Source organism: Echiichthys vipera (assembly GCF_963691815.1).
Source record: "Echiichthys vipera genome assembly, chromosome: 7".
Classification (NCBI taxonomy): Eukaryota; Metazoa; Chordata; class Actinopteri; order Perciformes; family Trachinidae; genus Echiichthys; species Echiichthys vipera.
The window spans coordinates 15,050,391-15,067,663 of record NC_139832.1 but is presented as its reverse complement, the minus strand read 5'-3'; the positions used below and the strand labels follow the sequence as shown (position 1 = coordinate 15,067,663).

The window sequence follows — 17,273 nt, the reverse complement described above, 5'->3', positions numbered from 1 at the left end:
AAATCCAGGGACACATTTTGCTCAGCCGTCGCGCAGTTTTGACGTCACGCCGGTGGGTCCTCCATGAACGGATGTCTCCACGTGAGTGTATCAACAGCGTGATGGCTGGCTTGTAGACTGTCAATTCACTCCTCGACTTGTTGTGATTGCTTGAAGATTAAAGCAACACCCAGCGCGCGCGTGTGTGTAACATAAGGTAACTGCAAACTTTGAGTGTTTGAAACGAACCTTTTAATTCCGTGTTTCTTTATGTGTTGAGGCAGATCAACTCATTTGTTTTGGCTGCAAGTTACCGCCAGCCCATCCTTCCTTCTAACTCAGTTTGCCAGCACTTTGTGTGTGTTAATGTACTGTTTATGTCGCACTGATATTTGCTCTTGCTGTGTTTCTCTCAGTAGCAGTAAGACGATGGCAACAGTCCGCAAGAAGGTAGACAACCGGATTCGTGTCCAGATAGAGAATGGAGTCGCTTTGCAGCATCGCACCATATTTGTGGTTGTGGGAGATCGTGGGAGAGATCAGGTAATCTTTCCCGTGGGTCCTTATTGTAAGAGCTTGGTAATGACTAACTTTACAGTTGAAATTGCAAAAAAACAAAACACCAAAACGTGTCAAGTGCAGTTTTTGAGAGGTAAAGTCCGTTAAGCCACTGTGGAGATCTCATCTCATCTCGTCTTCATCCGCTTATCCGGGGTCGGGTTGCGGGGGCAGCAGCTTTAGCAGGGGACCCCAAACTTCCCTTTCCTGGGCCACATTAACCAGCTCTAACTGGGGGATCCCGAGGCGTTCCCAGGCCAGTGTGGAGATATAATCTCTCCACCTAGTCCTGGGTCTTCCCCGAGGCCTCCTCCCAGCTGGACGTGCCTGGAACACCTCCCTAGGGAGGCGCCCAGGGGGCATCCTTACTAGATGCCCGAACCACCTCAACTGGCTCCTTTCAACGCTAAGGAGCAGCGGCTCTACTCCGAGTTCCTCACGGATGGCTGAACTTTTCACCCTATCTCTAAGGGAGACTCCAGCCACCCTCCTGAGAAAACCCATTTCGGCCGCTTGTACCTGCGATCTCGCTCTTTCGGTCATGACCACAGGTGAGGATAGGAACGAAGATTGACCGGTAGACCGAGAGCTTTGCCTTCCGACTCAGCTCTCTTTTCGTCACAACAGTGCGGTAGAGCGACTGCAACACCACACCTGCTGCTCCGATTCTCCGGCCAAACTCACGCTCCATCGTCCCCTCACTCGTGAACATGATCCCGAGGTACTTGAACTCCTTCACTTGGGGTAATCAATGTCTAAAAGTCAAATTTTAGGGCGTAGGTTTTAAGTAGTATAACATTAGTGTAATATAAGCTTTAGGTGGATCATTTCAACATTCTGAACATATGGAAGAAAGCATCGCTGAGAACATAAAACCCTTTTGAAAGGACTCCGTAATGGTTCACATTATGGAGACATTGAGCTGGGGACATATGGCCATCGTATCCTCCTTGCTCTCAGGCAAATGCATCAGTTTCAATATTCTGTGAGTTTCTTTCTATTTGGAATCAAAACCAATGACATCTGCCTCCCATCCAGGTCGTCATTCTGCATCACATGCTGTCTAAAGCTGCCGTCAGAGCACGGCCTTCTGTACTCTGGTGCTACAAAAAAGACCTGGGATTCAGCAGGTGAGCGTAAAATCCTCCCAAGAGATTTAGCCGTTTGCCATTTATTACATCGGAAGGGTAAATGGGTGTTTCATTTGTCAAAAAATGTCTTGAAACAGTAATCGGAAAAAGCGAATGAGACAGCTGCAGAAGAAGATCAAAACCGGCACGTTGAATCTGAATCAGGATGACCCGTTTGAACTCTTCATTGCCGCAACCAACATCCGATACTGTTACTACAATGAGACGCACAAGATCCTGGGCAACACCTACGGCATGTGCGTCTTGCAGGTGAGTTACTCCTGGTCGGTTGTAGACCAGTGGCTCCCAAGAGGTATCAAAGGAGGAAACAAAAATCAAGTTAATTTTATTGGGTCACAATCCACAAAACAGGTTGGGAACCACTGCTGTAGGCTGAAGTTGATGTAGCAAATACACTTGACTCTTCAAGAGCTTTTGTTTTCTGCGTCACACAGGACTTTGAAGCTCTCACTCCTAATCTCTTGGCGAGAACCGTGGAGACTGTGGAAGGAGGTGGTATCGTGGTGATTCTGCTCAGGACCATGAACTCTCTCAAGCAGCTGTACACTATGACAATGGTAAGTCTTTAGCCTGTTCCATCTCCACACGTCAGACCTGTGTTTGCGCTGGATCATTGTGTCTTGTTTTAATCCAGGACGTGCACTCTCGATACCGGACCGAGGCCCATCAGGATGTGGTGGGAAGGTTCAATGAGAGGTAAGTGACGTCCCCCGGACTTTTCATGGAATTTGGAATATTTGTAGACAACAGTTTAACGATATTTGTTTTATTTTGTTCCACTCTTTCTAGATTCATTCTGTCGCTCACCTCCTGCAAAAACTGTGTTGTCATTGATGACCAACTCAACATCCTGCCAATATCCAGCCACATGGCAAACATCAAGCCCGTTCCTCCAAAGACGCAGGTAACTATATCGGAGCAGAAGCGTTTTGTCGTTTTATCTGCTACGAATTTGATAATCAATTATTCATTTAAGTCAGTTATCCAGCCGAAATTAAGACCATGTTCTGCTTTTCTCTGTTTTATAATTAAAGTAAATATCATTGCGTGTTTGTTTTTTTTACACTAGAAGTCCAAATGCCAATTTCAAGAAGTTTCATTAGGTTCTGGGAAATTGTTACAAGCTTTTTAAACTTTTTCCTGGTATTTCATAAACTAAATGAATCCAATAAATATATTGTACATATTATTGATACGAATTGTTGCATCCCTTCTTCAACGTGCGCAATGGAGATCACACATCACACCCGTTATGGCTCGTCTCCACTGATGTTGTTGCTAATTGACTTTGGAATATTCTTGTGAAGACAAAGACGTTTACTTAAACAAAGCATCATAACACTTCACTTATATTTTGTTGTTCCTACACTTTATGTCCTTGTTTTTATGTCTTCTTTTCTTTTCTCACTTCCATAAACAGTTTCAAAAAGTGTCTCATAAATAAAGCTTTGCTTGTTGGCTGTATGGTCCCTGATTTCTGACCAGTTGTCTCATCCCCTTCAGGAGGACGGTTTGTCTCCACGGGAACAGGAGCTGAAGGATCTGAAGGAGTCCCTTCAGGACACTCAGCCCGTGGGTGTGTTGGTGGACAGCTGCAGGACTATGGACCAGGTCAGGACCACTTTACACATTCACCAAGTGTAACTTTCGATAAATGCGCCAATACATTTTCAAGTAACAGTGTTTCAGAGGAATGACACCTCAAAAGTCATAACAGATGCAACTTTACCTCTAGGCTAAAGGAGTGCTGAAGTTCATTGAGGCAATCTCAGAGAAGACTCTGAGGAGCACTGTGGCTCTGACTGCTGCTCGTGGTCGAGGCAAGTCTGCAGCACTGGGGCTGGCTGTCGCTGGAGCTGTGGCTTTTGGGTACCGTTTCCTAACATCATACAAACATATCAGTTTTGTTTGTTATATCGTTTTACATTTTTACAAATGATTGCCTGACATTCTTTATAGGTACTCCAATATCTTTGTAACCTCGCCGAGCCCAGACAACCTCCATACCATGTTTGAATTCATCTTCAAGGGCTTTGATGCTTTGCAGTATCAGGTAGGCTGCCTAAGTATTGTCCTTATCAGCGACAGTGCGTTCATGCCTCACGCACACACCACCTTATATCCCTCTTTTTGTATTTGTAGGAGCACCTGGACTATGAAATCATTCAGTCTTTGAATCCAGATTTCAACAAAGCCGTAGTGCGGGTAAACATCTTCAAAGAGCACAGGCAGACTATTCAGGTAAAGCTCTGATCTTTTTCCTGTTATTTACTGTAGTTAGTGAATTACTCATTTCTGACCTTCCTGTTCATGTGACCAACAGTACATCCATCCAGGTGATGCAGTGAAGCTGGGCCAGGCTGAACTGCTGGTCATTGACGAGGCTGCAGCCATCCCTCTTCCTCTGGTTAAGAAACTGCTGGGGCCTTATCTGGTTTTCATGGCCTCAACCATCAATGGGTAAGTAAATAAGGTTTGATGATATTCACATAACCACATTGCTTTTGTCTGACCAACATCAGACACAAGGACATTTTGAGAAACTATTTTGAGTAATATGGATTTAACGACCAGTGAAATAGAAACAATAATGATGTAATTGTAACTGTAATTTCTACGGCTGCTTCATCATCATCTTCCACTGATTGTTGGGTTTAGGAAGATTCATACACATAATTTTCACGAATTACAAACAACCTTATAAACCAAAGTTTACATATTGAGATTACTTGTTTTATTTGACCTGTAGTCCAAACCCTGAATGCATTCAGGTTAGTATAACAGAATACAAATATTCACCCTTGAGAAGCTACAACCAGTGTTCACGATTAATCTGTTATGGAAATAGTTCATATTTTGTCGATTTGATAAATCACTTGATCGTTTCAGCTCATGCTGTTTGCTTTTCTGACCGTTTCCGTCGTCGTCTGCAGGTATGAAGGTACCGGGCGCTCGCTTTCCCTCAAACTGATTCAGCAGTTGAGGCAGCAAAGTGCAGACAGTCAGCAGAGCATGTCTGCAGAGAACAGGTCCACCAACACAGAGAGGCTTGCAGCAGGTAAATATCTGTGTTTTACTATGTATGTGTTCAGTGTAACTGAGGCCCCACCTCCTGGAGCCAGACCTCAGAGAGAGGCTCACAGGCCTAGGCCTGGTGTTAGGTATAGGCTAGAGCGCTGGATGGGATGACCTCAGGCATCATAGAGTGGCATAGAAACCAGCACCTGTACGTCAGGTGGACTAGATGTAGCTGGGCTCACCTCTACGCCCGGCACTGGGTCTGGAAACCAAACACCAGGAGTGCTGGAGTCACTTCTTTTCTGGAGTTTCCCAGGGTGGCCCCAGCACAATATGAATGTCCTGACTGCTGCTTATCTGTCTCCGTTTCACAGCACGCTCTCTCCATGAGGTTTCTCTTCACGAGTCCATTCGGTACGCTCCAGGGGACGCCGTAGAAAAGTGGCTGAACGACCTGCTCTGTCTAGACTGTCTGAACATACCCAGGCTCATTTCTGGTTGCCCACTTCCACAGACTTGTGACCTGTATCCTTGATGCTCTAAGTTATACCTGGTACATGTACGTACATAACTTAGAAGGAACTGAATGGACTGTATTAATATGATGCAAACAACAGAATTTGGTTTGAACGAAAGTGTTTCTCTGGTGACATTTTAGTAAACATGTAGAGTAGGGCTGCAAGTCTGGCAAAGACATTTTTGTGTTACAAAGAGGATGATATGATGTTGTGAATCCAGGAATGACCTCATTGATCAAACAAGTTTTGCAGCATATTGTATTGTTATCTGTAAGAGACCTGTCTCATGTTGTATCACACTGTAAATCACGTACTGTATCTAAATGCTGCTTCACTAATTTATCTGAGAGTGACACACTCCTACACACAATACGTTGTACTTTCTTCTGCGTTTGTCCTTAACCCCCTCTGTCCAGATATTATGTGAACAGAGACACGCTGTTTTGTTACCACAAGGCATCCGAGGCTTTCCTGCAGAGGTTGATGGCCCTCTATGTGGCATCACACTACAAGGTGATATTATTAGCTTGTATTTACAAAACTCGCTTCTCCTCAAGTAGCATAATGTCCTACTCGCAGTGTAGGACATTATGCTACCCTGTGTTTATTCGCGGACTTAAAATGTTTTCTCTGGATCCAGAATTCACCAAACGACCTTCAGATGCTGTCCGATGCTCCAGCCCATCACCTCTTCTGCCTCCTGCCACCCGTTCCTCCCACGCAGAACTCACTTCCCGAGGTCCTCGCTGTGGTGCAGGTAAGACACTCTGGACCCCTCATGAAACTCTGCGTTTCTAATTGACATAAGAGTGAAGGTCATTCCATGCATTTGAAAGCAAACTTCTGTTGTAAAAGGCTTTTGGTAGATCTGTGCCAATAAGTTCAGTTATTTTTTCATTTGTCAAATTTATTGACTGGACTAAATTTGTTCTTCTTTGGTCCCTCAGGTTTGTCTGGAGGGAGAAATATCTCGGCAGTCCATCCTAAACAGCCTGTCCAGAGGAAAGAAAGCCTCTGGTGACCTCATTCCCTGGACTGTGTCAGAACAGGTACACAGTCTGGTCACAAAGACAAAATCCTCACAGCTCACATTTCCACAGTGCAAACAACAATCCTCTGCTGTTATCCTTGTAGTTCCAAGACCCAGAGTTTGGCAGCCTCTCTGGAGGCAGAGTGGTGAGAATAGCTGTCAATCCAGACTACCAAGGGGTAAGAGCTCACATAGGCTTCAGCGCATTTGTCCAGTTTTTAATGAATCTAGATGTACTGTATGCAACTGATTTTCACCCTGTCCACCAGATGGGCTACGGCTCCAGAGCTCTCCAGCTGCTGCAGATGTACTATGAGGGCAAGTTTCCCACCATGGATGAGAGCACGCACTCAAATCGCACTGAGATCACATCCGTCAGCAGTGAGGTAATATTATTAAATGTATTCAGCTATATTTGAAAGACATTTACTCACATGAAGTGTGACTAGAGTAAGTTGTTGTCCAGGCCGTCAGTCTCCTGGAGGAGGTGGTTACTCCACGGAAGGAGCTCCCTCCTCTGCTGCTGAAGCTGAGCGAGAGAAGAGCAGAGAGACTGGACTATCTGGGCGTTTCCTACGGCCTTACTACACAGCTGCTCAAGTGAGTTTCCTTGAATATGGAGAAGGGAAAGCTGGTCGTAATGTTTCTGCAGATTTAGATATGTCAAAAACGTTTTTTGCAGGTTCTGGAGGAAAGCGGGTTATACTCCAGTCTACTTGAGGCAAACTCCTGTAAGTATGAAAAAGATGTTGTAGTTTGTTTCTGGACATTGTGCTGTGTTCACATACTGTATTTATTGGTGTGTGGTTGTCTCCAGAATGACCTGACAGGAGAGCACTCCTGCGTGATGCTGAAGGAGCTGAACACCGATGAAGCCCCAGAGCAGAGCCAGTGGCTCTCTGCCTTCTGGAAAGGTTAACACAACATTTCCAGCATTACCTCTTAGGGCTGCACAATTAATCGAATATTAATTGCAATGACTATTTTGGCATCCCAAAGTTAAATAAACATGACTGACTGTGATATTGATGTTTAAAATGTGTGAAAACTCTGCTGCATATAAAATCAAGCACTTCCTAAACTAACAGCTAACCACCACAGGGCGATTGAGATATTTTGGCTTTACTCATGTCTCTGAAAAGCCTGTCTGACCGAGTCCAGAGTAGAAGAGTAATATACAACAGAGAGCAGTAGGACAGAAAGAAAATCAAACCTCATCATAATCAATCATCATCTGGCTCTTTGTTCCATGTTATGTATTTTGATAAAAGGATTTGTTAAATAGCAGGAATGCAGCTCAGCGTGAAAGCAGTGCTTTGTTTATTTATGTTAAATTGCAGTGAAAACCTAAACCTATTATAGTCTAACTGGACAGTTTCTGTTTCCCTCAGATTTCCGTCGGCGCTTCTTGTCTCTACTGTCCTACCAGTTTAGCCGCTTCCATCCGAGCCTGTCACTTAGCATCCTGCAGAACAAGAAGTCAAAGGATGAGACGAGCAGTAAGATTCCTCTATCTTGAGCAGATTTCCTCTGCATCCATCACAGACCTGATCTGACTTGTCTTTGACCTCCACAGCTCTCACTAGCGCTGAGCTGGCCTCCCATTTCAGCCCTTACGACCTCAAACGTCTGGAACTGTATTCGAGGAGCATGGTGGACTACCACCTCATCATGGACCTGATCCCAACAGTGGCTCGCATTTTTTTCCTCAAGCAGCTCGGTGACGTCTCTCTCTCAGCCGCACAGTGTGTAAGTTTCCCCGTTGATTATGCTCTCCGTTGTTTATTTGTTGTGAATACAGTATTATTATGATACTTGTTCTTTTCTAGGCGTTGCTGCTTGGTATAGGGTTACAGCACAAATCAGTGGAACAGCTAGAAAAGGAAATTGAACTCCCAAGCTCCCAGCTCATGGGCCTCTTCAACCGTCTGATTCGAAAATTTGTGCAAGTAAGTTCACTCTTGAAGTCACAAATCCATTAAAAAACATGCCGTAAAAGCTGCCATTTAAAGCTATTGCAACAACTTCAATACTTTCAATGTGTTTACGACTCAAGGTCTTCACCAGCATCCAAGAAAAAGCTATTGAGGCACAGATGGCGACCACTAAAGACGTTTCCATGGAGCCGACTGTCAAAAGCCTTAATGATGATCTGGTATGTGGTTTTGTTTGAGTCATTTCTCAAGCAAAAGCTTCTTGTCTGAAAATGTGTTGCTTTTCTGCGTTTTATGTCTTTTTAAATAATGAAAAGAACTCCCACACACCCCGTCGCTTAATGCTGAATCCGGCATATGGGCAGCATCACAGCATCTTCACATATGTATATATACACACACAGGAGCTGCCTTAACAACACATAATCCAATCAGAGGACTCCAGATTGGTAATTTACTTAAACGTCATATTGATTAATACTTCAGCATTAAGCTTGAAGGAGTTCTTCAAATTTGTTTTCAAGAATGCACCTTCCTCTGACATGTCACTCTTTCAGCTGTGAAGAGATTTTTTTTATATGTAAATGAAAACATAATATAAATGTTGAAAAACGAATCTGTTATTTGCAGAATGAAGCAGCTAAGGAGTTTGAGGAGAGACACAAACAGGATGTAGAGAAAGTGAAGGAGATGGACATGGAAGAGTGAGTATGACTTTTGGGAGAGATGAATTTGTGTTTAGCATTTTGATTTTAAAAAAAATGTATGGGCAATATTTACTGTAGCTGTAATGATCTCCCCATTATTTTATTTACAGGTACAAGATCCGTGGAGACGATGAGGAATGGGACCAGGTGTTGAAGAAAGCAGGAAACACAGCTATCGTGAGCATCAAGAGGTACAGTGACATTAAGGATCCTTTGCAAGTGTGGTTGGTTGTCATAGAAACATGTTTGTAAAAATATCCTACTCAACAGTGACATGAAGAGGAAGTTGGATGGGGGAAACGCCAAAGCAAGCAATGGGGCTCCTGAGCATGGTAAACTCAAGAAGAAAGAAATGCAACACAGCAAATTCAAGAAGAGCAAGGAAAAGCATGGAAAATTTGGAAAGAAGGCGTGACCGTGAACTGTGCTGTGTTGACAGCAAACTGTGTGCGGGCACAAACCAGAAGCAACATGACCTGTAATTTGGAAAACTTCAAATAATCTTGGACGAACTTGCAGATACTGAAGAGCAGACCAAAAGACTGGATATCCACTTAGATGTGTTCTTTTTTTTCTCAAAGTTTGTTGCTTTGATTTTATGATTTGACACTGTATATCATCAAAAAACACACAATTGTTGTACTAAATAAGTATCATTTACTTTCAGTTATTTCAAACATTTTCACAGTATTTTATTCTTCCCTTCTTAGTTGATGTCATGATTTCTACAAAGACTTGTAAAAAGTAAATGTAAACATTTTTTTAAACTGAAATTTGAGGTATATGGTTGGCTTTAGGTTCCACTGAGCAGGTCACTTGAACACCTGAGGCTGTAAATCAGTCCACTTCTGTCTGAGCTGCTGTTTCACGGTGTCTGGTGCAAAGATACAGTCTATGGCCTGCTGGGAAAGTTTCCATACGGCTTCACGACTGAGACCAAACGTGGAAGCTGCCAGCTGATATTCCTGAGACAAGTCTGTACTGAAGACTCCCTTATCATCAGTCTGTAATGTGACAAGGAATAAAGATTATTCATGGTGAACTTTGACTACTTACCATTAACTGTCATTTCAGGTTCTACATCAGGGGTAAAGTATTATATTTCAGAAAAATGTCATATCAAACAAGTCATAGTATGTTTTGTTTTTTTTTTTTAAATGAAGGGAAGTGATTTTTAATCAAATCATTAAAATGTAGGTTACATAGGATGCCAAGTCTATATAACTTGCAAACAGGTGACACATTTGGAAACAAGTTTCTAGTGGTTTTCTTTCATTTGTCAAAATATATGTCCAAAAAATATTAAAATCAGTCATGGCATAATTTATTGAAAAAAGTCATAGAAAAGTGTGTCTGAAATAAGCCAAAAAAGTTAATAAAAGGTCAAAATATAATATGTCAAATTGCTTAAATCAGCCATAGGATAGCCTGTCTAAATCAGTCATAATTACTTGACAAAAGTCATGAAAAGTCATAGTATAGCGTGTCAAAAAAGTCAAAATATATGTCCAGAAAAATCTTAAATCAGCCATAGGTGAGCCTGTCTAAAGCAGTCATGGCATCATTTCTTGTAGTTCCTCGACAGTACCAGAAGAGATGCAAGTCTTTGCTTCATTGGCTATTAGATGGAGTCAAATAATGAGAAATAAAAATAAATCTTAAATAAAATGTAGATGACATGTATGGAAAAAATTCAATAAATGCGAATCCAGTCGCATGGCGAACGGTAACCATGGTAACCCGACACCATTCTACAGCCAGCCAGATTAGCTTCAGATCCTCTACAGGTCGGAAATGTTGCGTTAGTAAACTTGATTTGATTTGTATATATTAATATATTTTATTTTAGAAAGTGAGATAATAGTCTGGAAACAATACAAACATTTTTCCATACTCTTCTCCCTTTCTCCATACTTATCCAGACCTGGATATTACTCAAATTAATTTCCATACTGCGTAGGAACCCTGAGTATACTGTATATAAAAATAAAATTTACCACAGGTGTAAGGTGCTGTCAAAGCTTGAATTTGACTTTGAACAAAGGTGTAATAACCCTGAGGATATATTATAAAAAGGTCAGAGTATAGTCTGTCATAACAGTAATTTAAAAAGTCATTGTTTGTCATACAAGTCATGAAGAAAACATTAAAGAAATGTATTTAAATATATAAATATAAGTAAAACACAATAAATAATCCTTGCATCAGTACTGAAATTCTAGTTATCATTGTGGTATACAAATATTTCAAATACAATTCAGCCCCAATCAAAACATTTTACATACGTGTACTAGATGTTTTTTCAAAGAAAGAGAGGAAACTTACACAAATCACACTTGGATGTCCCATCTGGTACCAGTACTTGAAGTGATGTTTGGAGTAACTCGGTACCGTTTGTCCTTTTACGTTTGATGTCAGGCAAAGCTCTACAAGGACAAGAACGTTGAGAAATAAAAGAAAACAGATCAACTTACTATCCACACCGCAGTGAATTCATCATTTCATCCAGATCTTACCCAGCGGTATGTTGTTCTTCACCACTTTGTCAACAAGACTTTGAGATCCACCCATTTCAGGATGCAAGAAGGTGCCGTGACCGATCCGGTCTGGAGGAAGATTCAACAGCAAATCTGACTCATTCAGCTGTGATGGGACCTGCAAACAGTTTTGTTGTAATGTCAGATCGGTCAAAGGTAATGTGACTACAAATAAAATACATTAATAAAAAACATTATGGTCATACTTCTGAGAGGTGCAGTGACAATTTCAGTCCACAGTTCTTGGCCCTCTGTAGAGCAGGAAGGAGGGTTTTGCCATGGCCAACCTTAAAATGAAAAGGACATTAACATTAGCAGAATTATCTCAAGTCTGACTGAATATTCAATTAAGATAGTTTTTACAAATATATGTTTGTATCAGTATAATATTCTTGTTGTTATATATATTGTTTGTATAGCTGGAGTTTGAAACAAAAAACAATTCCCCCTGGGATTATTGAAGTATTTCTGATCTGACTTTGATATGATTTGCTGAACTTTTGAGGCATCAACATTACTGTACCAAACCAAAACTTTTAACTCAATTAGTCAATTTAATTTGTGTAAATTAGATTGTAAAAAAAAGCTGTATTTGAAAAAAACAATACATATTTGGAAGAAAAAAAACAGGGAGAGACTCTGTTGTGATCTGTTTGATAAATACACCCACCAACTGTAAAAAGTGGGTTTAACACCAAGGGACCAAGACACATTGTTTTGGCATTTTGACTAAAAACAAACAATCCACCATAGTATGATAACTATTACCAGAAAACATCAGCAAATAGTAGGTGTTGTGGAGAGAGTTAAACTGTAGTTTTGACTGACCGTTGGATCTCCACTGAGGTCGAGTCCCACCACCAAACCATCAGAGGACAGCATGAACTCCTCAGCCATATTCACTGTCTCCATGGCAACTTCAGTCCCATTCCTGCGGTCAATCGCCACCAGAAACCTTCAGGACAAATGGGCACATTCAGAACCATGCACACACTGTGTCCACCATCATCATATTAAAACATTATGCAGTGTTTTTTTTTTTTTTAATGAACCGGCAAAGGACGGTGATGAGAGTGTGTTCAACACAGCCACACCTCATACACCCGACATACATTTCTGGACTTGTTGCATGCTGAAATAATATGCCTACCTGACGTCAATGTCCACTCCCTCGCTTTTACACTGTTGGATAGCTCTGATGACAGTTTCAACATATCTCTTTTTTGTCAAACCTATAGGAAAAAGATAATAAATGAGTAAGCCTAATAATTTAATGAAAAACAATCCTGACGGGAAGTCACTTCATTAAAAATGTTAGACTCCATGTTGACAAGGGATCGACCGATTTGGATTTTTTAAGGCCGATGCCGATACCGATTTTTTTTCATCAGCCTTAGCCGATGACCGATATGGACTGCCGATTTTCTTGAGATGATATTTGGAGCGGATACTACTTTTGCTAACTCAATTTACATCATAAAAATTACACAAAATCATGATAAATGTTACGAGTCAAAATTTAAAAAAGAAAAATTTATTGAACTTAAAAAGGTGTCTCAAGCAACATGGAGCTGCCTGTGGACGCGTGTCTGTAAAAAAAACTATCACCGAACGCAGCAGCCCGCATCGGCCGACACCTAAAAAACTCAAATATCGTCTGATAACATTGACCGGCCGATGTATCTGTCTATCACTGATGTTGACCCCTTTACCAGTGTTTTTCTCCTCCCTTGGTGTACTTCTCAGTTCTAGATATTTGACACCATCAGCTGCAAACTCCTTAATAACATCTGTAGCAACCTGGGATGAAAGAAAAGAAACACCTGTTACTGATATTCTGGGCAAAAAAAAAAGAAAAAGAGAGCGAGATAAAAGTCAACAAAAGCTAATTTTAGAACAAACAACCACTCCTCACCATCAGAATGTCCTCCTCCGTGTCCACCAGCTGATGGATGACCTTGAAGACTTGAAAACACCTGCGTGCATACGCACCATGTTGTTTAAATATTGACCTGTTAAACAAAGACCCCCCCACTCCCCCTCCCATTGTCAGTTTGAGATTTGATTTGATTTAAATTTATTTCAATAATATTAACCAAGTTTTATTTTCCTTACTGCGGGAATAAGTATACACTTCTCCATAATTCATAGTTAGTTAGTTAACAGCTTCCTCTGTCATACATTTATTTTTTTCTTTATTTTTTTTCCAAACCACTTAACAAATATCTAACAGAATAAAATATAATAATATTTCTCATATATTCCTATCAAATATATATTATAATTTATTGCATTTTTTAAATATTATCAAAAATTATAAACTTGGATATATTTTAGTGTCCAAAATATAAATTCATTCAGAATTTAAAAATAAATAAAACAACAAATAAGCAAATACAATATAATGAAAAAGGGGACATTTATAAATAAAGTGTATTATCATTAATACATGAATAATCAATTAATATGAATAATAATAATAATTCTCACTGAACATAAAGAAACAACATCTACACCAATATCAACGGTGCCATTTGTCACAGGCCTCTGTTGATGCTTTTAAAAAGCAGCTGAAGACTAATTAAGTTATAATTAAGAGTCATTTTGTGTTTTTAAGTCTCATTACTTTTATTTCCATTGGAATTATCATTAACATTCTTTGCTCATTTCTTACTTACAATTTTATTATGTAAAGCACTTTGTGACTCTGTCTGTAGGTGCTATATCAAATTTTTTTTATTATTATAAAACTTAACTACATTAATAAAATGACAACGAATCAATCAAGCTAATTGAATTGAATCAAAGTTTTTCTTGCAAATGTATTTAATTAAATAAAAAATGATAAACGTATTGATATATTTTAGTATCATAGATATAAATGTACTCAGAATTTATAAATAAACAAAAAAATTGCAAAATTAATAGAATAAAAAGGGGAAATCTATAAATAAGTTTATTATTATTATTATTGTGTGTCACATGTTTTGCTTCCCACTAAACACGAAGAAACAAAATCTACACCGATATCAACTGTATTGTTTGTACACCATTTAAATAAGTTGTACGCACTCATCCAGAGTCCTCCGCTGGCCTTTGCCGATAGCGGTCATGCCGTGCTCGATGTTCAGGTGCGGTTTTCGGCTGATGAGTTTCTCGATGGTCTGGAAGCTGACGGAGCCGTTGAGATGCGCGTGAAGCTCCTGGTTACCATAGTTATGCTCACGTTAGCATGAAGCTAAGCTACCACAAATAGTAACTAACGTTCATTTAAACCCTCCCTCCGACTAAATATTAATCGATGCTTTATATACTTACCACTTTTGGCAGCTCCCGGTAAAAGATATCAGCCTCAGTATCCATCCCAACAGTCAAACAAAAGCCCGAGCTAAGACCCGCGGACCTTCTTCGATGACAGACGCTTGTTTTCAGGCTACATTTCCCGGTAGCACCACCGAGTGCAACCCGGAAATAAGTCCCCTCTTTTTTAACAACTTTATTTAAAATAAGTTCACATACTGTAGACGCAAATACCGTATAGGGAAGAGTATACAAGGAGAATACAGAGAACATGTTCCAGGGGTTATGTTCGTCATACAAGGTTATATACATGTTACAAAAGTAAATGTTTTTATCGGCCTTTTCATTTGTTGAATGTGTGATTAGTCTAAAGTAAAGTTCCATTTATTTAAAACATTTCTTAGAGAATTTACTTTTACGAATAAGAAAAGTTGCAATAAATAAAAACACATTTATTAAAAAGTAACATTTTCCTTCTTTCTTAGGGTAATTATGGAAACCAAAAACAACATTTTCCCAAAGTAAAATTAATTATATATTGTAAAAGAGTCAATAATACATTTGTTAAGGTCTGCCCATGGTTTTTTGGTGTAAGAGCAAAGCCAGAACAAATGAACAACTGTCTCTGTATTTTATTATTTTATTATTAATTATTTTAAATTACAGCAAGAGCAGTTCATAATAATGTCTTTTTTACATTTTGCAGAGAGAAAAAACAAATTGACGACAAAGAAATGTGAAATGTCTACAAATAGATGCAAAGCCACCACGAAGACATACAAAACAACTAAAAATTGACTTAAAGGAGATCCAAAAAGACTACAAAAGGACTAAAAGTAGACTATTTGAATGTGGGTGCCCAGGGGCCCTTTGTCTCATGATCCGTCCATGTGTAAATGTCACATTATAAAGACCCCCTCGGCTGGCAAGGCAACAACTCACTGTTAGACACACATCGCAGGATTATCCAAAGCAAGTGTAGGCCGGCTACACTCTACACACACTACACACTCACTTACAGCACTTTGAATTATTTTGTAAAATATCTATTATATCAAATTTTATTTTTATTTTCTGAATCTTTCACTCATTTGTCTTTTTTCTTCCTTATACCACTCACAGTGTATAATGACACCTGCTATTGACTCTTCTGGCCCACAGTATTTACATCTGCCAGTATTATGCTTGCCTATTATAAAGAGCGTGATGTTCAGACCAATGTGTCCAAATTTAATTCTTGAAATTACTGTCTCCTCTTTTGTTTTTTTCCTGCACATCTCCTTTCTCCCACTTTCATTTGGACTCTGTAGAACCACCGTCCTTTCCAAGCATTGCAGTCCCATTACATTTTTAATTTTCCCTCAAAGATATAATCTCTGGTTTCTTTCTACACAATAATGACACTGACTCTTACTTCCTTATCAATTAATTTATTTTGTGGCAAAATTTCATATTCACAAATGTAAATATTGTTTGCTGAAAAGGATGTGGCCATTAACTCACCCTCAAAGCTTTTCCCTTGGTGGCACTGTCGCCTTGTTTGTACACTACACCGATTACAGCAATAAATAATAAAATAGGTAAATAATTACATGTGTTGCAACGCTGAAAGAAAAGTAGCCCACCACATAACTACAACTTTTAATGTTGGTATTTGGACTTGAAAAATATGTTGTGCTTTTGTGCAACTTTACTATATCAATATATAAATGTGTCTAAATTATTTTGGTACCAATTGTAAGTACAGTATTTCAGTGACGTGCAGTGAGGGTTGGGGTTGGGGAGGCACTGACTCACAAGTCAGATTTACAAACATACAGTAGGATGCCAATAGGATAGGATAATAGGAGATAATAGGAGAGAATAGGAGAGAATAGGATGCTGAAAACCATTTTAAAACACCAGTACAACTGTATATTGCAGTATATCTGACCTTTACTGTAAATGACTATATATTGCAGCATATCTTACCTTTACTGTAAATGACTGTATATTGCAGCATATCTTACCTTTACTGTAAATGACTGTATATTGCAGTATATCTTACCTTTACTGACTGAAAGTCCAGCTTTGAAAAATGTCTTAGTTTATAAATCAAATCCTCCATTTTCAGGGTGAGAAATAACAGCTTGTCGCTAAGCTCTACAGCGTCTCACAGCACACTTCTGTGTTTACTTTTTGCACACAGGTCAGAGTTCACCGTGATCTGGCTGCAGGCTATCAGGCTGCTCACTATCGCCACCTAACTTGAGGCAGAGGTACTGCCTGCCTCAAGGCAGGCATTTTCCCTGTGGATTTATGTCACATCAATAAGATGTAAATATTACACACATACGTAACACACATCACTGAACACCATGGGAAAGAAGACGTATGCTTTTATTACATAAAAGTGTCCTCAACCATCATATTGGAAACATAAACAGAAATGGGAACAAGCACGCGCAGAGGGCACGCGCTCAATCCAGTTTGTGAGTGATTGCGCAATCTGGAGGGAGGCTCGGCTGTCCGTGCCTCACCTCTCGTCTCCGAAGAGACTCC

The 17,273-nt window shown here is 39.9% G+C and overlaps 2 protein-coding genes across 3 annotated transcripts; one reads left to right on the top strand and one right to left on the bottom strand.

The window, feature by feature from the left end:
- Positions 1-95: 95 nt before the first annotated feature.
- Positions 96-9,347, top strand: nat10 (N-acetyltransferase 10). Of its 2 annotated transcripts, none has more exons than XM_083916717.1 (29): positions 96-196; positions 399-522; positions 1,576-1,667; positions 1,766-1,937; positions 2,123-2,245; positions 2,323-2,384; positions 2,478-2,592; positions 3,192-3,299; positions 3,424-3,557; positions 3,648-3,741; positions 3,831-3,929; positions 4,012-4,148; positions 4,622-4,746; positions 5,081-5,231; positions 5,641-5,737; positions 5,865-5,981; positions 6,172-6,273; positions 6,359-6,433; positions 6,524-6,640; positions 6,721-6,854; positions 6,937-6,985; positions 7,072-7,168; positions 7,646-7,753; positions 7,831-8,003; positions 8,084-8,203; positions 8,311-8,409; positions 8,819-8,892; positions 9,006-9,086; positions 9,166-9,347. In XM_083916717.1, the coding sequence occupies exons 2-29, from the start codon at positions 409-411 to the stop codon at positions 9,308-9,310; spliced, it is 3,114 nt and encodes a 1,037-aa protein (XP_083772843.1). In that variant the 5' UTR covers positions 96-196; positions 399-408; the 3' UTR covers positions 9,311-9,347. The 2 variants fall into 2 exon arrangements, with proteins under 2 accessions (XP_083772843.1, XP_083772844.1); XM_083916718.1 differs by having other exon boundaries at positions 9,006-9,072; positions 9,166-9,288.
- Positions 9,348-9,701: 354 nt separating this feature from the next.
- mapda (N6-Methyl-AMP deaminase) lies at positions 9,702-14,825 on the bottom strand. Its single transcript, XM_083916731.1, has 10 exons — positions 14,751-14,825; positions 14,505-14,635; positions 13,348-13,408; positions 13,145-13,232; positions 12,583-12,664; positions 12,261-12,387; positions 11,639-11,719; positions 11,412-11,550; positions 11,221-11,321; positions 9,702-9,899 (listed from the first exon to the last, which is right to left on the bottom strand). Exons 1-10 carry the CDS (start codon positions 14,793-14,795, stop codon positions 9,708-9,710), a joined length of 1,047 nt encoding a protein of 348 aa, XP_083772857.1. The 5' UTR covers positions 14,796-14,825; the 3' UTR covers positions 9,702-9,707.
- Between the last annotated feature and the right edge of the window lie 2,448 nt (positions 14,826-17,273).